This window comes from Saccopteryx bilineata, chromosome 5 (assembly GCF_036850765.1).
Source record: "Saccopteryx bilineata isolate mSacBil1 chromosome 5, mSacBil1_pri_phased_curated, whole genome shotgun sequence".
NCBI classification, from domain to species: domain Eukaryota; kingdom Metazoa; phylum Chordata; class Mammalia; order Chiroptera; family Emballonuridae; genus Saccopteryx; species Saccopteryx bilineata.
In genome coordinates, this window is record NC_089494.1 from 114,967,734 (window position 1) to 114,987,330 (window position 19,597).

The 19,597-nt window shown below is 39.1% G+C and overlaps 1 protein-coding gene across 7 annotated transcripts in view; it reads right to left on the minus strand.

The window, feature by feature from the left end:
- Window positions 1-1,258: 1,258 nt before the first annotated feature.
- The window catches only part of C5H2orf76 (chromosome 5 C2orf76 homolog), a 97,937-nt gene continuing 79,598 nt past the window's right edge, over window positions 1,259-19,597 (minus strand). For 6 of the 7 annotated variants that reach the window (XM_066280874.1, XM_066280873.1, XM_066280870.1 and 3 more), the window contains 3 exons: window positions 14,225-14,262; window positions 10,155-10,236; window positions 1,259-1,432 (listed from right to left, as the gene is read on the minus strand). In XM_066280874.1, the coding sequence (XP_066136971.1) occupies window positions 1,356-1,432; window positions 10,155-10,236; window positions 14,225-14,262 (197 nt within the window). In that variant the 3' untranslated portion in view covers window positions 1,259-1,355. Of the gene's footprint in view, window positions 1,433-4,976; window positions 5,711-10,154; window positions 10,237-14,224; window positions 14,263-19,597 lie in introns of those variants that run through there. The other variant, XM_066280877.1, reaches the window with a different exon arrangement.

Here is a 19,597-nt window from a genome sequence, read left to right on the forward strand (position 1 = left end):
AGGACATGGAAACAACCAAAAAGCCCATCAGTAGATGACTGGATAAAGAAGATGTGGCACATATACACTATGGAATACTACTCAGCCATAAGAAATGATGACATCGGATCATTTACAGCAAAATGGTGGGATCTTGATAACATTATACGAAGTGAAATAACTAAATCAGAAAAAACCAGGAACTGCATTATTCCATACGTAGGTGGGACATAAAAGTGAGACTAAGAGACATTGATAAGAGTGTGGTGGTTACGGAGGGGAGGGGGGAGAGAGAGAGGGTAAGGAGGAGGGGGAGGGGCACAAAGAAAACTAAATAGAAGGTGACAGAGGACAATCTGACTTTGGGTGATGGGTATGCAACATAATTGAATGACAAGATAACCTGGACATGTTATCTTTGAATATATGTATCCTGATTTACTGATGTCGCCCCATTAAAAAAATAAAATTATTAAAAAAAAAAAAAGATGGTGGAGTTGGTAAACAGGATACTTGCTTCCTCCCATGACTACATCCAAATTACAGCTGACCTACAGAGCCATCATTGAGAACCTCCTGAAGTTTAGACAGACAGACGTCCTAGAACTAAAGATATACAAAAGCCACATGGAGATGAGTAGAAGGGGCAGAGACAGGCTTATTTATACTACACCTAAGTGTGGTGGTTAAAAATTGGGAGGAATATCTTGGGTGCTGGGTTCCTCAGAGGAGCAAGGGGTCCCCGTCCCATACCAGTCTCCGCAGCCCAGGGTAGACATGATAAATGAGTGAGACAGAGGCTGCTGGAGTCTCAGGTATTCCTCTTAAAGGGCCCACACACTGACTTTCTCAGACTCACTGGCTCTGAGCTCCAGTGCTGTGGCCCCAGCTTGAAAGGCTCCAGTACATAGAGGGAAGAACTGAATTGTCCAGTAAGGGCCAGGGAGGTGGACAGTTTTCTCCCAGACAAAAGTGCTATCAGAGGCCATTGTTCTTTTTCTGAGCACTGCCCCCTAACCCACGGAGCCTGCTAGCCTTATCTGAGCCTCCATCAACCTGGTTCAGGCTGCTCACCTGCCACAGTGATTCCTCGAGACCCCACCTCACCAGCTTGCAGGCCCACCCAAACCATTTCAAATGGCTCTTCCAGAAAAAATGATATTAAATAATAAATAAGTCACACTTTTCCTCACAAATATATTACTTTACAACAAGAAAGAACAATGAGAACCTGCAGAAAGGAAACAACACCACAGATTTTCACTTAAATAGCAGAGCCTGGAGTTAATTTTTAAAGTTTATTTGTCAACTTCAAAACTCACTAGTGGAGTAAAGAGCTTAATATAGGTATGCGAAAAGGAAAACCCGTGCTCTTTTCACCAGGATGAAATGGGATTAGCTTTGTAGTTCTTATAATCTTCTTCACAGAAGAATGCAATTTCAGTTTCATTGGCTGAAAAAGATAGAAACAAAAATGGAAAATAATTTTAATATAAAGTTGTATTTTAAACAAGTATGGACAGCCACATTACTTGGATTTAGTGATTTAGACACCTAAAGTGAGAAAGATGAGTTATTGTTTGGTTTCACATTTCAAATCAACAAGAAGTATAAGTTATACTAGGATTCAACTAATTTAATAGTAAAGAGAAAAATAAACAAAAAAATTAAAAATAAGAATTAACACAAGAATCTGGTTTTCAGGAAATCATAACTTTGCTCCCTTTCCACTGTCCTAGAAAATAACAAACCTTTATTTTTTTCAAATTTGCTACTCAATTACTGAAGGAGGAAAAAAGAGTTTTTCCTCTGAAATAAGCCTATAGATATAATAATTTAATACTCAAAGGATCAGTAGAATATTTTACAGATCACTTTACATTCTCCCTCATGACCCATCAAAATATGTGTCTGAAGAAGTTAATTTTTTGCCTGCTATGATTTATTCATGAGGCTTCAACAATATGCAAAGTGAAAGACACAAATTGGCTTCTACCGCAATACCTTCAAATAGCTCTAATTATTCACAGGGGATATGGCACAGCTAAAGGACCCACAAAGGTTCAGAGCAGTCACAATTCTTTCAACCTAGCAGGTCAAGGACTCTGTCTTCTAAAACAATAAGTCAGCAACATTATTAATTCAAACTGGAGACAAATCTGATGGAAAGCCTTCCAATTATTAAACATGCAATTCTTCAAGGTGTTGCGCCAACAAGTTCCATATTCGTTTTTTAAATTAAACCATAAGTTAATACAGTCTGTTTAGCTTTTACAGGAAAAGCAAAAAGGCCTTCAGAATCTTGACAGGAAAACAGACAAGATTATTTGTAATGAATACTGATCACTCAATTAACATATCCTCTAAAAACAGACAAGTAAAAACTATTCAAGTCAAATAAATAGGATAATCAGGAGGGTCACCAAAGATTATCACTTCATTTACAACTCTAGTCTCATCATTAGAATCTGTCACAAAAGAAGGAAATTAAAATACTTAGCATGACATTTCATTAAGAATGATTTTGCTGGTTTTAAGAATATCAAGTTTAATGTTTCTCAACTGTAAGTTATCCATGCTCATTACAGAAAATACAGAAATGTTGAAAGGAAAAATAAAGTCACCCATAGTCTTAGAATGTCATTCTAGTCCACTACATGAAAATCAATCTTGATAAAAATCAAACTATCATCACAGTGAAGATTCAATGAGGAGGGGTGCATTTAGTTAATACATAGTTAAATTGTACTCCTCAAAAAACCTTTTAAAATAATGGGTAAGAGGCTCCACACTTGAAATCAGTAAAATACTGAAAAGGGGCTTCAAAGAGTCCGATCTTCAAAGATAAGATATTTTGAGGTCTATCTTCTATATGAAGAGCTCCTAGGGTTTCCTTTTTGAAGGGAGACAAACCCAAAAGTGGGCATATAAATTGCAAGTGATTCTTATCCTCCTTCTAATGGAGAATGAGCTATAGCACCCTGGTCTTCCTCTAGGTTTCATCTACAATGATGTGCTATTTACACACAGAACTTCACACAGTGCTTTGTCCACACAGCACTCCCCTCCCTGCACGCTAACAGCAATGACAATGTGCACTTACTGCAGCTGACATTCAACTGGACCACTTTTGAGGAACTAATACCTCATACAGCTCTTCAGAACAGAAATCATAGGCTCAGAACAAGCTGTCATAAAAAAAAAGGGCTGACAAGGCATTTTTGTTTTGGCAGCAGGTTCTCTTGGGTCTAATTAACTTATTGATTAATCCATTATTCATATAAAGTATTTACGCCTTCTCTCATAATACTGGCTCAAAATGAGATCATATAAGATAAAGATTTTATTTTCAAATTAATGCTTTATTTTTTCAGGATAACTAGATTGACAAATGAATTAAATTCATACAGTGCATGTTGACAAAAATTTTCACCCTTAACAAATTGGAAAATTATCACAAATTAAAAGTTCCTGTGAACATTCAAAAGTAAGATATAAAATAAATTTTAAATTTTAGGAATGTGGTCCTCAAACAAAAATAGAATAAAATGTTATTTTTTTTTAATCTGTAAAACTGTTGAAAATGTTTGAATGGTTTCATGTACTTATAATGCAAATTTAGTTACCAATTAAAGTAAAAGTGAATTATGAAAGATTTTCAAGACCTCTATAAGACCAACCTTTCCACCATTATCCCTTAAATTCTTGCTTCCCAAATTCTATTTAAAATGGCTCTGGAAGAACCCCCAGGAATCTGCAGTGTGCTGATCCCCGAGGGCACCTGACTTTAAATTAAAAGTGCTGCAGGCACCAGTGCATCCCGGCACCTGGAGCCTTGGCTTGTGAATCTGAAATGAACATGCAATCTATAATCCAATAAATACACCGCCAGCTCGTCCCTTCGTTTTACTATCGAATGAAATCAAGAGCCCTCCAAACGCATTTGAGGATCATTGTAATACTGACTTTCAAGTTTAATGACATAAACACAGCCAGAACATTTCAACTTTGGCTATGAAATCAATAATTTTATGTTTTTTCAAACAGTCAGACACACACACATACACATACACCTTTCACAAGAAAGTAATAGTAATGACTTTAAATAAAAGAATATAAGGAAAACCAATTCTAAATGTAAAATGTCAAGGAAAATTAAATGCAATCTACTTAAACACAAATCACATCTCAATAAACCGGTCTGAAACAAGGTTCACACAGTTTTCTAAGCCCCAGCTGCATAATCATCAGCCCAGAGAGATATGAGGCACAGACACTGCTGTCTGAAAAATGGGATGCACACGTGTACGCTGACCCTGTGGTACAGAAAATTAATGATCAGGGCAGGCTGTAGTGTGATAATAATCCCAGATTACTGACAAAACTAAACAGGAAGAGTTAGGAGTGGTCTCTGCAGCAATTTGAGACCCAGAGAACTTTACCACTTCCTTCACCGAGTCCCAGACTGTGGCTGTTACAATGTTAACATGAAGAACAGCCACCTTAACACAAAATCAAACGTGATCCTGATCAAGGTATGGGAGGCAGTATTAGCTGTACACAGGAGAGAACCAAAAGGAGCCAGGCACAGAGACGGCGTCCTGGCTGTGGACAAATGACAGGAGCAACACGCAAAAAGAGACCGAAGTACAAGGGAGCTTTGGAATTATTACAGGATCTGGCTCGACGTGAACTCTTCCCCCAGACTGGCACTTACAGAATGGCCCACTGTATCTTGTTTTAAAAATGTTCCAATAAAGCACAACTGGCTCTAAAAGAGTTTCCCTAACACAATTTCTTTTGTAAACCAGAGACAATTCAATAGATGCAGAATGTAGCAAAACAAAAGATAAAAGATCACCCAAGAAACAAACAAAAAAACCTTACATGCAAATTTATTGCTTAGGGGAATTAGTCCATAAAATTACAATTGTTAAAAACAAGGTAAAATTCATAAAATTTTAAGTAACAATTCTAAGTAAAGCCTTTTTCTTCCTTCCACAAAGCAAATCTTTTTACTTATGCATTTCAGCACAAAGTCCACAAAGGCGCCCCCCCCCCCCCCCCCCCCCCCCAGGCAGAGCACACAACTGGGATGCAGCAATGCAGATAAAGGGCCAGAGTGGTAACTGGAGACTCTCTGTGAGAAAAGACGTCTTCAAACAAGTTTGCTCCCCTAATTTCACCTCCCCTTCAGTCTTTCTTTTTCCTTTCATGAATTCTACAGAAAAGTCCTAATAATAAATTTGTTGCAGTGGCATTATTCCCATGGCAACTGGCTATGATAGCAGAGTGACAGCTCCACAGCAAGATCAAGTGCTAGAGAGGAAGTGAGTGATGACTTGGAATTTTCCTCTTAAACCTCTTCAAAATCTAACCAGACATGGCACTGAGGGAGGGATAATTCCCTAGAAAAATCACACACTTCAAAGATCATTTTTATAATTCTACTCCCACTCCAGGGGAGTAGAATTCCCTATCGCTCTCCAGGGACCATTACCTCCTCCCCCTGCATGACTGCACCTTGTTCTCCCAGGGACACCAACACTGCTCTAGGCAACAGAGAGGAACACGAAGAAGAGAGAATGGTTCCCAGCAGTGACTAAAGCCGCCCTCAGCCAGGGCTCCGGGCTTGCCAGGGCAGGAGGGCAGGGGAAGTCCTTGCACTGCCCTGAAACTCGTAGAGGTCTCATGAAAAGGATCTGATTTGATCAGAGACCTTGGTCCAAAACTAGAAAGACAAAAAAGATGAATTTGATTCTCACCTGTACAGGTGTTTCAGTACATACACTTGAAATTAAGGAAAATTAGACCAACAACTCAGCATTTTAATTCATTCAAAGCATTTGCCACTTGCCTTCTCCAAATGGTTTCTAAATAAAATAAGTACACTGCTCACAAAAATTAGGGGGTATTTTATCACTTCATATTCATTTTGAAATGTTCCTTAATTTTTGTGAGCAGTATATTTTGAGGCCTTGACGTACATTCCTCCAGATGCTTCTGGTTCTTTCTTTCATTCACCCCTGATGACAACCCTCTGAAACAGGTTTAGTTATTTCTGTTTTGCTTCATAGAAATCAAAATAGAAGTTCAGAGAAGCCGAATGGCTTACAGAAGGTCATGAAACAAGTAAAATGCAGAGCCTTCATTCAAATCAATTTTCTCTAACTTTAGGACTTTATTTCTTACAAAAAAATATATGTAGGCCCTGGCCGGTTGGCTCAGCGGTAGAGCGTCGGCCTGGCGTGCGGGGGACCCGGGTATGATTCCCGGCCAGGGCACATAGGAGAAGCGCCCATTTGCTTCTCCACCCCCCCCTTCCTCTCTGTCTCTCTCTTCCCCTCCCACAGCCAAGGCTCCATTGGAGCAAAGATGGCCCGGGCGCTGGGGATGGCTCCTTGGCCTCTGCCCCAGGTGCTAGAGTTGCTCTGGTCGCTGCAGATCGATGCTCGATGCTCCGGAGGGGCAGAGCATCGCCCCCTGGTGGGCGTGCCCGGTGGATTCCGGTAGGGCACATGCGGGAGTCTGTCTGACTGTCTCTCCCCGTTTCCAGCTTCAGAAAAATACAAAAATATATATATATATGTGTGTGTAATTTATATGTAAACTGTAGAAAAATTTTAAGTTATAAGAACAATTAGATAATATGGTAAAGAAAAAAAATCTTTTTTTTTTTTTTAGCAATGCTATCTCCCAGAAAAACCATTTCTATAATTTTGGCAAGTGATGTTTTCTCTTTATACACATATAGACATGTGAATATATATATATATATATTTTAAATATTTATCTATTTTTTTAAGATTTTATTTATTCATTTTAGAGAGAGAAGACAGAGAGAGAGAGAGAGAAGGGAGGGAGGAGCAGAAAGCATCAACTCCCATATGTGCCTTGACCAGGGAAGCCCAGGGTTTCAAACCCAGCAACCTCAGTGTTCCAGGTCAACACTTTTACCCACTGCGCCACCGCAGGTCAGGCAATATATATATTTTTAAACAATAAAGGTGTCACACAATATATTCTACTTCTAGTCAATAAACGAAAGCTCTGCAACAGAGGTTCACAAACAGGGAAGGTGAGAGAGCACAGCCGCCTCTCTGAAGACATATCACAACCTCACAGGAGTCACAGAGCTTGAGGAAGCCTGTTCCCCTTGGCTTGACAGCAGGTTAAGTTTGAGAAAGTTTTACTGGTCAAGCTGACCAACAAAAAGTTACAGGTAACATACACATTTCCCAACACTACCACTTTCTTCATGCCTGCTAGTTAAAATTACTGCTTAGCCAAGGTCACCAAGACAGTGAGCAAGCAGCTTCTCGGGTTGTGAACTCAATCAAGCACTCTGGTTCCGGACTCTACTACTCATACCACAAGACCAGTATGCTATACACAACCGGATCTATTTTCATGTGCCTTTCTCTCACGACTAATAAGCTATTCTATCAGTAGAATTTCTTATCTTTCTCAAGCTAATTAAAAGAGCTCTTATAAAGTCAAGCTAATAACTTTTTGTCCTATACAGTGCAAATGCTTTTCCCTAGTTTATTGCTCCTCTCTAAACTCTTTACATATTTTTAGTTTTTATATGGTCAAATCTATCACTTCTTCCTACCTTATGGCTCTGCCTTCATAGGTATGCTCAGAAAGTTCTTCTCCTCCCCAAGATTATAAAACTATTGAGCTACATTTCAAAATAATTTTACACTATAACACTTAATCCATCTAGAATTTATTTTGAAATAAAGACTGAGATAAAAAAAAAAAACTTAAATTTTATTTTCCCAAGCACTTTGGCAATGAGCCCCATATCATGTTCTGGCTAATTCATTCTTTTTTTAATTTTTATTTTTCTGAGATAGAGAGAGGGGGGAGGGAGAGACGGGGAGAGAGAGAGAAAGAGAGGGAAAGAGAAAGAGGAAAAGCAAGAGAGGAAGAGAGAGAGATGAGAAGCATCAACTCGTAGTTGCAACACTTTAGTTACTTATTGAATGCTTCTCATATGTGCCTTGACCGAGGGCCTCAAGCCAAGCCAGTAACACCTTGCTCAAGCCAGCGAGCTTGGGCTCAAGCCAGCAAGCTTGGGTTAAAACCAGTGACCTTCATATCATGTCAAGGCTCCTGTGCTCAAGCCAGTGACTCCACACTCAAGCTGGTGACCCTGCACTCAAGCCGGTGGCCTCGAGGTTTTGAACCTAGGACCTCAGTGTCCCAGGTTGACGCCCTAATCCAGGGGTCCCCAAACTTTTTACATAGGGGGCCAGTTCACTGTCCCTTAGATCGTTGGAGGGCCGGACTATAAAAAAAAACTATGAACAAATCCCTATGCACACTGCACATATCTTACTTTAAAGTAAAAAAACAAAATGGGAACAAATACAATATTTAAAATAAAGAACAAGTAAATTTAAATCAACAAACTGACCAGTATTTCAATGGGAACTATGCTCCTCTCACTGACCACCAATGAAAGAGGTGCCCCTTCCGGAAGTGGGCGGGGGGCTGGATAAATGGCCTCAGGGGGCTGCATGTGGCCCACAGGCCGTAGTTTGGGGACCCCTGCCCTAATCAGTACACCACCACCGGTCAGACAGTGGCTAATTTATTCTTTCTCCACTTATTTGATGTGTCAAAAACTGATGCCTGACCAAGTGGTGGCGCAGTGGATAGAGCATCGGACTGGGATGCAGAAGACCCAAGTTCGAGACCCTGAGGTCGCCAGCTTGAGTGCGGGCTCATCTGGTTTGAGCAAAGCTCACCAGCATGGACCCAAGGCCACTGGCTCGAGCTAGGGGTTACTTGGTCTGCTGAAGGCCCACGGCCAAGGCACATATGAGAAAGCAATCAATGAACAACTAAGGTGTCTCGATGAAAAACTAATGACTGATACTTCTTATCTCTCTCCGTTCCTGTCTCTCTGTCCCTATCTATCCCTCTCTCTGACTCTCTCTCTGTCTCTGTAAAAAAAAAAAATTTTTTTTGAAAAAATTTTGAAATCCTTCTTTTTAGTTTGTTTTTGGATTTTTCAGTCTTTTTGATAGATCCATCAATTCCTACATCAATACCAATCTGTCATGTTCATTATAGCTTTCTGTGGGTCTAGCTCGCAGGGGCCGCATGCCTCAATAACGTGGGTGCCACCTGCCATAATAACAGGATAGCATTTGAAGAAATAAATGCCAAAATAAAATTTGTTTTTTCAAATAATAGTAATCAATCATATGTATAATTATATGGTCAATATTATATATTCATAATGTGGAAAGACATAAATAGTATAAACACAGAAAACAAGTTTAAGGTTTCATAAGATGTTATTTTAAAATCCTATTTAAATTGGAAGATTTGTCAGGAACTCACTTTAGCCACATGTATCACTCAAAAGTGGATTCCTGACATCTGTGTCTAAAATAACTCAATAGAACACCTGTCAAAAAGAATATAAGGCTTCCTAACATGGACCTCACATATAGTGCGCCTTAACCAGTGCATATAAATAACTATAAAGTGTGATTCATGATGTTTCATTAGTGTCGCTAACCACAGCAGTATGTCAGAGGCATAGTGCCTTCCACTACTCACACCTCTCTTAAAATCGTCACTCCTATTGCCAGATAAGCTTTAGGTGTACCTATAAGTAGAATTAGAGTGACATCTAATGGTTACAAAATATGTAACACAGCATTTCTTTAAACTAGAACTATATGCCTTTTCCAGGCTGACAGGGTAAATTGGGCAAGCTCTCACCTGCACACTCCAGGCTCCTATTGAAATCCCAGAGTGGCATCAGAAACCACACTGCATGTTCTGCAAACAACATCTCACTCCATTATTCAATGCCAGTCCATTGCTCTCACACCATTAGTTCAAATGATGCTGATAAGAGTAAGCAGGCTATTGAGTAATAATAATCTGTCAATCACTTAAAATAACCCTTGCAGAATTCTGAGCATACCCTCTGAGATGAACTATTTGCACTTGGAACACTTAGAGAGCAGATAACCACTGCTTCAGTCAATGATCTGAATGCTTGTCACTCTTCTCCCTGAAATAATCACCCGGTGGTGGGAACAGCACCAAGGGTAGCACCCTCTTAGCAGTGAGCTGTCCACATACAGTCAGCCAGGCGCCACCATGCAGGCCAGCTCAGGCTGGTACCGCCCCACTCTCCTCACCGATTCCAGCTGCTTTCAGAGTGCCATCTTCTTTCAGCAGGAGTCTGTCGTCATCTTCCAAACTCAGCACAAGCTCATTTGTCTAGAAAGAAAGCAAATCTGCATTTTATCAGTGCTTCTATGTGGTCTGTATTTGGTAAGAACTTCAGGCAATCGTAATGATATAAATCACAGTCTACTCCCATCACTGTAAGGAGAAAAGTGAACAGTGAGCACCTACTAAGTGCACACACTATGGCTCTAGGGAGACAGGCTGTGGCACAGGGCTTTGGGTCTCAATGTGGGCTAAAATTCAGTGCCCAGCTGCATGTTCTCAACAAACCACATGGCCTCTTTTAGACTCGGCTTCCTCATCTGTAGAAAAGGGGGAAAAATATATCTCCTCTGTTGCTCTGTGCTGAGGATGAAATGAAATGACACACAGAAAACACAGTGTAGTGTCCGTCAAACCGCAAGAACTATCTGTTAGCTGTTAACTGTTCTCATTCTTGCTGCCAGCATCAGCATCATTTCATCCTTACACTATTCCAGGACAGATCTGATTGGTTAAGATACAGGCCCAGAACAGCTAGCTCAGTCGGTGAGAGTGTCACCCAAAACACCAAGGTTGTGGGTTCGATCCCTGGTCAGGACACATATGGGAAGTGACCAATGAATGAATAACTAAGTGAAACAACAAATGAGTGGTTCTCTCTCTCTCTCTCTCTCCTTCTCCCCTTCCCTTTCTCTGTCTCTCTAAAATCAATCAATTTTTTTTAAAAAGATACAGGCACAGAGTAGACAGCTGGTCAGCCACAGAACTGAGGTCTGAGCTCTGACCAGTCTGCCTTTCAGGAGAAACAAGTTTACCCCAATGGCCAAAAGCCCACATATCTAAAACCCTACATCTAGCTAATAAACACTTGGTGCCATGTTATATGAACTGTCACATTTCTCTGTGTGATTGGGGGTGGTGGTGGATGAGTTTGTTCTTCAAAAATATTTACAAATCCAGCTAAAAATTATAAATACAGGAGAAAATTTTGAGTTGTTATCTGCCCATAAATAGCACATGGAGGTGACCATTAGTTGGGCACACAGTATCGCTTGTCAACCAGAATACAACTGTGAAACAACGTCCTCTATTTCTAGAATGTGGCAGAGAGGGAGCATAACAGAATGGCCTCTCAGCAGCCAACAGAGAAGGCCCAGCAGGCACGCTGCATGGCTCAAGGCTTCACTCACTGCAGAGCATGGGGCTTGACCTTCAGAGCACATAGATCAACAGGAACAAACTCTATTAAAGGCATCGTGTTAGAATGGGTAATATGTACTCATAATATACCCATATTTCCCCGTATATAAGACACATCTTTTTCCAAAAAATTTAGGGTCTAAAAATTGGGTGCATCTTATACAATGGTTGTAGACTTCTTTTAACTAGCATTTCCCACTTTTTCGCACAGATGAGGTGCTGTATGAATTTTATGATGAATAAAACTTGAATTCAATAACTGTACATAATAATTTTTTTTTTCAAATTTTGGGCCCCAAAATTAAGGTGTGTCTTGTACATGGGAATGTCTTATACATGGGGAAATACGGTAAAACTCTCTAACCGCATACAGATAGAATGAAAGTCGATCTCCTCCCATCCCCTATCCAGCTACATAGTTCTCCCCCACAGAACTAGTAATAAAAAATTAGGCCTTTCCTCTAAGTCAGAAAAATTTCCCCCAGTTTTCATTTGTTCTTTGATTTTTCTTAGAGTATTTTTAAATAAAAGTGCTTAATGTTTGTTGAATAAAGAATTAATGTATCAATCTTTTATGGTTTCTGTGTTCCCTATCATACTTAGAAACACCTTCACTAGAAGATTACTTTTGAAACTTCATGTTTTCTTCAAGTGTTTTTATTCATTTCATTCTTTACTTTTTTTAATTATGAAGGATTTCTAACATGCAATGTAGAGAATAGTACAGTAAACCTTCTGTGTACCCATCACCCAGCTTGAACTAATCATTACTCATCTTCACTCTAGTTCATCTTTATCCCCATTATGGCTTTCATTTTCAAACCTAAGTCATTCATTAAACAGGTCTTTACTGTCCTCACATGTGCCTTGACCAGGGGGTTCAAGCCAATACAGTAATCCCTTGCTCAAACCAGAGACCTTGGGCTCAAGCCAGTAACCTTGGGCTTTAAGCCAGTTAGGCTCAAGTCAGCAACTCCACACTCAAGCACGATGAGTCTATGCTCAAGCAGGTCACTTCAAGGTTTTGAACTTGAGACCTCAGCATCCCAGGTCAACACCCTATCCACTGTACTACCACCAGTCTACAGGAAATAAAAATTTTAAGTTACTAATTCATAGTCAACAACATATATACCCTAATGCTATTTTCTTTATAACCTTTCAAATATGTATTTATTTGAAAGCTGATTTGGGTTTATCAAGGGCATCTACAAACAGCAAAGGGAATAAAATTAAGTGAATTCATAAATAAATACTTCAATCAAAAATTGTTATAGAAACATTCCTATGAATGAGACACTGTGATAGGTACTGGAGCTGTGAAGAGTAAGACATGTTCCCTTGCACTTGAGTAGTTTGTATAACAGAGGAAGATTACTGCTATTATTAGGAGTCAGTACAGCACAAGGGTCATCGAGATTCAAGAGAAAGAATCCCACTCTAGTCTGTGTAAGAAGTGAAATTTTGATTGTAGTTTCATAAAAAATTACTCTAAAAATAATAAAACAGGAATGTAAACAAACAATAAACACAATAGCAGCTCTCTCTGGGACAGGCAGGACCCGTTAGCTTGCAGGCCATGTCCTGTGGGGAACTAGAGCGTTTGCCCCCCAGAGCCACGTCCTGAGCCTTCTCCTCCAAGGCAGGAGAGGCAACTCAGAAAAAGCAGATTATTTTTATTTGCTCTGGGCTCCTTTCTTTCCTCATAGGATTCAGAAAATCAAAGAGCCTGGTTAGCCAGATAATAAGTGGCTTCTTTTATATGTAGCCTGAATTTACAAAGTTTTGTGCTTATTTTATGTTCAATATGACATGAATCTTTTTTTTAATTTTTTTGTTTGTTTATTTGATTGATTTTAGAGAGAGAGGAAGGGAGAAAAAGAGAAAGAGACAGGAACATACATCTATTCCTGTATGTGTTCTTACCAAGGATTGAACCAGCAACCTCTACGCTTTGAGATGATGCTCTAACCAGCAGAACATCCGGCCAGGGCTACATGAATCCTTTTTAAAAAATTAACACTTTTGAATGAAGCTACAATGAATAGGAACATGACTTAGAAGTTTTTTTTTCTTTAATGGAAAAGTAAAGCTGTAGAAAGGATACTTACAAAATGAAAATGCTATCATGATGAAAATATTTTAGAAGTACAGGTCTTGCCTGACCAGTAGTGGCACAGTGGATACAGTGTTGACCTGGGATGCTGAGGTCCCAGGTTCAAAATCCCAAGGTGGGCCTGACCTGTGGTGGAGCAGTGGATAAAGCATCGACCTGGAAATGCTGAGGTCGCCGGTTCGAAACCCTGGGCTTGCCTGGTCAAGGCACATACAGGAGTTGATGCTTCTAGCTCCTCTCCCCCCTTCTCTCTCTCTCTCTCTCTCTCTCTCTCTCCCTCTCCTCTCTAAAATGAATAAATAAAAATAAAAATAAATCCCAAGGTGACTGGCTTGAGCGCAGGCTTATCTGGCTTGAGTGTGGGGTTGCAAGCTTGAGCATGGGATCCATCGACATGACCCCATGGTCACTGGCTTGAGCTCAAAGTCACTGGTTTGAAGCCCAAGGTCTCTGACTTGAGCCCAAGGTTGCTGGCTTGAGCAAGGGTCACAGGCTCGGCTTGATTCCCCTCTCCCAGGTCAAGGCACGTATGAGGAGTAATCAATAAACAACTAAAGTGCCACAACTATGAGCTGACGCTTCTCATCTCTCTCCTTTCCTGTCTCTCTCTCATTAAAAAAATAAATAAAGATAAAAGGAAATACATGACTTCATGTATTCACTAAGTCAACCAACATTGATTACTTCCTATGTACCAGATACTGTACATATTAAACGTACCTTTGCTTTATGTGCCTGATGAATAATCTTTAATTTATCTGAAAGAAAAAACAAGTTGTATTTTTACAAAGATTATTCTAAAACTTCATTTCAAATTATTAAAGTGAGATGAGCAGAAGGTGACTATGAAATTGGGAAATTTAAGTCATTACCATGTGACAAGGTTCTCTTAAAAATCTAGCATATAGTAAAAGAAAATTACTTTTCATCTTATTAAAAGTAAATATCACTGTATAAAGATATTTTAAAGCCTAGGTCTTTGACACACACAACTGTGTGTGTGCTATAATCTGAAGTCAACTAGTCACATTTCCCTTAGGATAGAACACAGGTGAACCACATTACTTTATCCTGGTTTTTTAGATTGTTAGATGCTAAGATTAGCAAACAATGTGAAAAAAAAGTCTTAAATTAAGACAGGCATTAATAAAAACGGTTCCAAAATATCTACTAATCTCTCAGAATAGCTATAGTGACAGGAGGTCAAATGATCACACTGACAAGTCGTTACCACGCTAAAAATTCAAACACTATCAAAGGTCACTGGTAATCTGAGCAAGGCTGCTAATGCACAAAGAATACCGATACATATCTGCTCCTGGTTTTCAGCTACTTCATTGGCGTACACCGTTTAACCTGCTTTACTCAATCCCTCCTTCACTCTTTAATCTGTTTATTTTACAGTCAGGCTATACAGTGCTTTTCCAATAAGCAATTTCTCCACATTGGGTAAAATTCTAATTTTGCCAGCAAATCTAGCATTCCACAGGTTTAAATTCATAAAGTTTCCAATTCTTCACTCTAGTTCATTTAAACATTTAATTAATGTATTGTGATTACATGTATGTATTATTATACCTGAATAAACTCTTAACCTTAAACTAAAATTTGTTTCTCTCCATCATGCTGTTTGATTCAAAAAGGAATTCCAACAATGAAATAAAAGAAAGAACCTATTTAAAACACAGACCTTGCTTTAACTATGTCCTAATAATACAGAAGGAATATCTATCCAGTTAGGAGCTAGCACTCTGAATTTTCCATTATTTAAGTAGTCAAATTTTAATTATCTATTGCAACATTACTGCAAGGTCAGCCTAATACGATGTATTGCTAAGAAATAAAAAGAAATTTAATCTAAGTAAAATATGCACCTTAGAACACCACACGCAACTGATAAAAATTAGCTTACAATGTATATAAGAAAACAAATGAGCCTTTTGGATTATCTATTATTCTGAGTTACCTATTACATTCTTTTTCTCAATATAGATCCATATCAGTTTATCACTGAAGACAATTTAGAGAACCCAATAGTAGTTTGTTGTTATTGTCATTGTTTTTCAATAAAGGAACTTTGCTTAAAGTCTGCTTATCAACCTGTAAAACTAGAGTTTGACCATAGCAAATATTCATCATGTTCTATATATTTTTCCAATGAGTCTTTAAGTTAGAAATATCTTTGCTCTAATAAGTTCTGCAACCCACAATAAGAAGGCCACACTTTTTAGCAGAAAATAAATGCGTTGAACAGATTTTCACCAGATTTTTCTCTCTAACAGAAATTGGTTCAAGACTGGGAAGAATGTAAGAAAGGAGAAATAAAAAGGTAGCAGAAGGTGTGCATTAATGTCCCTTTCTTTTTATTTCTTTCTCTCTTTTTTTGTTTGTTATTCTTTATTATTAAATTTAATGCAGTGACATTGATAAATCAGGGTACATATGTTGAGAGAAAATATCTCCAGATTATTTTGACCTATGATTGTGTTGTATACCCCTCACCCAGAGTCAAATTGTCTTCTGTCACCTTCTATCTGGTTTTCTTTGTGCACCTCCCGTCCCCCATCCCCTATCTCCTTCCTCGCCCCCTCCCCCCTCCCCCGACACTCCCACCCTTATTGCTATAACATTCTTGTTCATGTCTCTGAGTCTCATTTTTATGTCCCATCTATCTATGGATTCATATAGTTCTTAGTTTTTTCTGATTTACTTCTTTCACTCAGTATAATGTTATCAAGGTCCATCCATGTTATTGTAAATGATCTGATGTCATCATTTCTAATGGCTGAGTAGTATTCCATAGTATATATGTACCAAAGCTTTTTAATCCACTCGTCCTATGAAAGACACTTGGGCTGTTTCCAGATCCTCGCTATTGTGAACAATGCGGCCACAAACATGGGGGTGCATTTCTCCTTTTGGAGCCGTTCTATGGTGTCCTTGGGGTATATTCCTAAAAGTGGGATAGCTGGGTCAAAAGGCAGTTTGATTTTCAGTTTTTTGAGGAATCTCCATACTGTTTTCCACAGTGGCTGCACCGGTCTGCATTCCCACCAGCAGTGCAGGAGGGTTCCCTTTTCTCCACATCCTCGCCAGCACTTATTCTGTGTTGTTTTGTTGATGAGCGCCATTCTGGCTGGTGTGAGGTGGTATCTCATTGTGGTTTTAATTTGCATTTCTCTAATGAATAGTGATGTTGAGCATTTTTTCATATGCCTATTGGCATCATGTGTATGTCCTCTTTGGAAAAGTGTCTATTCATTTCTTTTTCCCATTTTTTGATTGGATTGTTTGTCTTCCTGGTGTTGAGATTTACAAGTTCTTTATAAATTTTGTTTATTAACCCCTTATCAGACGTATTGTCAAATATATTCTCCCATTGTGTAGTTTGTCTTTTTATTCTGTTCTTATTGTCTTTAGCTGTGCAAAAGCTTTTTAGTTTGATATAGTCCATTTGTTTATCCTGTCTTTTATTTCACTTCCTGGGGAGATAAATCAGCAAATATATTGCTCCAAAGGATGTCGGAGAGCTTACTGCCTATGTTTTCTTCTAAGATGCTTATGGTTTCACGGCCTACATTTAAGTCTTTTATCCATTTTGAGTTTATTTTTGTGAGTGGTGTAAGCTGGTGATCTAGTTTCATTTTTTTGCAGGTAGCTGTCCAATTTTCCCAACACCATTTGTCAAAGAGGCTGTCTTTACTCCATTGTATTTCCTTACCTCCTTTGTCAAATATCAGTTGTTCATAGAGCTGTGGGTTTATTTCTGGGTTCTCTGTTCTGTTCCATTGATCTATATGCCTACTCTTATGCCAGAACCAGGCTATTTTGAGTACAATGGCCTTGTAGTATAACTTGATATCAGGAAGTGTGATACCTCCCACTTTATGCTTCTTTTTTAAGATTGCTGAGGCTATTCGTGTTCTTTTTTGGTTCCATATACATTTTTGGAATATGCGATCTATATCTTTGAAGTATGTCATTGGAATTTTAATTGGTATTGTGTTGAATTTATGGATTGCTTTGGGTAATATAGACATTTTAATGATGTTCATTATTCCTAACCATGAGCACGGTATATGCTTCCACTTGTTTGTATCTTCCTTGATTTCTTTTATCAATGCTTTGTAATTTTCCGAGTATAAGTCTTTTTTTTTTTTTTTCTGAAGCTGGAAACGGGGAGAGACAGTCAGACAGACTCCCGCATGCGCCCAACCGGGATCCACCCGGCACGCCCACCAGGGGCGAAGCTCTGCCCACCAGGGGGCGATGCTCGGCCCCTCCGGGGCGTCGCTCTGCAGCGACCAGAGCCACTCTAGCGCCTGGGGCAGAGGCCAAGAAGCCATCCCCAGCGCCTGGGCCATCTTTGCTCCAATGGAGCCTCGCTGCGGGAGGGGAAGAGAGAGACAGAGAGGAAGGCGCGGCAGAGGGGTGGAGAAGCAAATGGGCGCTTCTCCTATGTGCCCTGGCCGGGAATCGAACCCGGGTCCCCCGCACGCCAGGCCGACGCTCTACCGCTGAGCCAACCGGCCAGGGCCCGAGTACAAGTCTTTAGTCTCCTTGGTTAAGTTTACTTCTAGGTACTTTATTTTTTTGGTTGTAATAGTGAAGGGGATTGTTTCCTTAATTTCTCTTTTAGACTGTTCATTGTTGGCGTATAAATATGCCTCTGATTTCAGAGTATTAATTTTATATGCTGCCACTTTGCTGAATTCATTTATCGGTCCAGTAGCTTTTTGACTGAGACTTTAGGGTTTTCTATATACAATATCATATCATCTGCAAATAATGATAGTTTTACTTCTTCTTTTCCAACTTGACTGCCTTTTATTTCTTCTTCTTGTCTGATTGCTGTGGCTAGGACTTCCAGGATTACGTTAAATAAGAGTGGTGATAGGGGGTACCCCTGCTTTGTTCCTGATCTTAAGGGGATTGCTTTAATTTTTGCCCATTGAGTATGATGTTGGCTGTGGGTTTCTCATAGATGGCTTTTATCATGTTGAGGTATGTTCCCTGTATTCCCACTTTGCTGGGAGTTTTGATCATGAATGGGTGCTGGATTTTATCAAATGCTTTTTCTGCGTCTATTGAAATTATCATATGGTTTTTCTCCTTCTTTTTGTTTATGTGATGAATCCCATTGATTGATTTACAAATATTGTACCAGCCTTGCCTCCCCAGAATAAATCCCACTTGATCATGGTGTATGATTTTTTCCATATACTGTTGATTCGGTTTGCTAATATTTTGATGAGGATTTTAGCATTTATAATCATCAGAGATACTGGCGTATAATTTTCTTTCTTTGTGTTGTCTTTGCCTGGTTTTGGAATCAGAATTATGCTCGCCTCATAAAAGGAGCTTGGAAGTCTTCCTTCCTCTTGAATTTTTTGAAATAGTTTGAGAAAGATAGGAGTTAGTTCTTCTTTCAGTATTTGGTAGAATTCAGTTGTGAAGCCATCAGGCCCCGGACTTTTCTTTGTTAGGAGTTTTTGATAACTGTTTCCAATCTCATTTGTTGTAATCGGTCTGTTTAGGTTTTCTGATTCTTCCAGATTGATTTTTGGAAGATTGTATATTTCAAGGAATTTGTCCATTTCATCTAGGTTGTCTAGTTTTTTGGCATACAGTTCTTCATAATATTTTCTTACAATATTTTGTATTTCTGTTGTGTCAGTTGTTATTTCTCCACTCTCATTTCTAATTTTATTTATTTGAGTCCTCTCTCTCTTTTTCTTGGTGATTCTAGTTAAAGGTTCATAATCTTGTTTACCTTTTCAAAGAACCAGCTCCTAGTTTCATTGATCCTCTGTATTGTTTCTTTAGCCTCTATGTCATTTATTTCTGCTCTGATCTTTATTATTTCCTTCCTTCTGCTACATTTGGGCTTTACTTGCTGTTCTTTTTCTAATTCTTTTAGATGCAGGGTTAGGTTTTTTTTGAGCTTTTTCTAGCTTCTGAAAGTGTGCCTGTAGTGCCATGAACTTCCCTCTCAGTACTGCTTTTGCTATGTCCCATAAATTTTGAGTTGTTGTATGCTCATTGTCATTCGTTTCTAGGAAATTTTTATTTCTTCTTTGATCTCATTCTTAA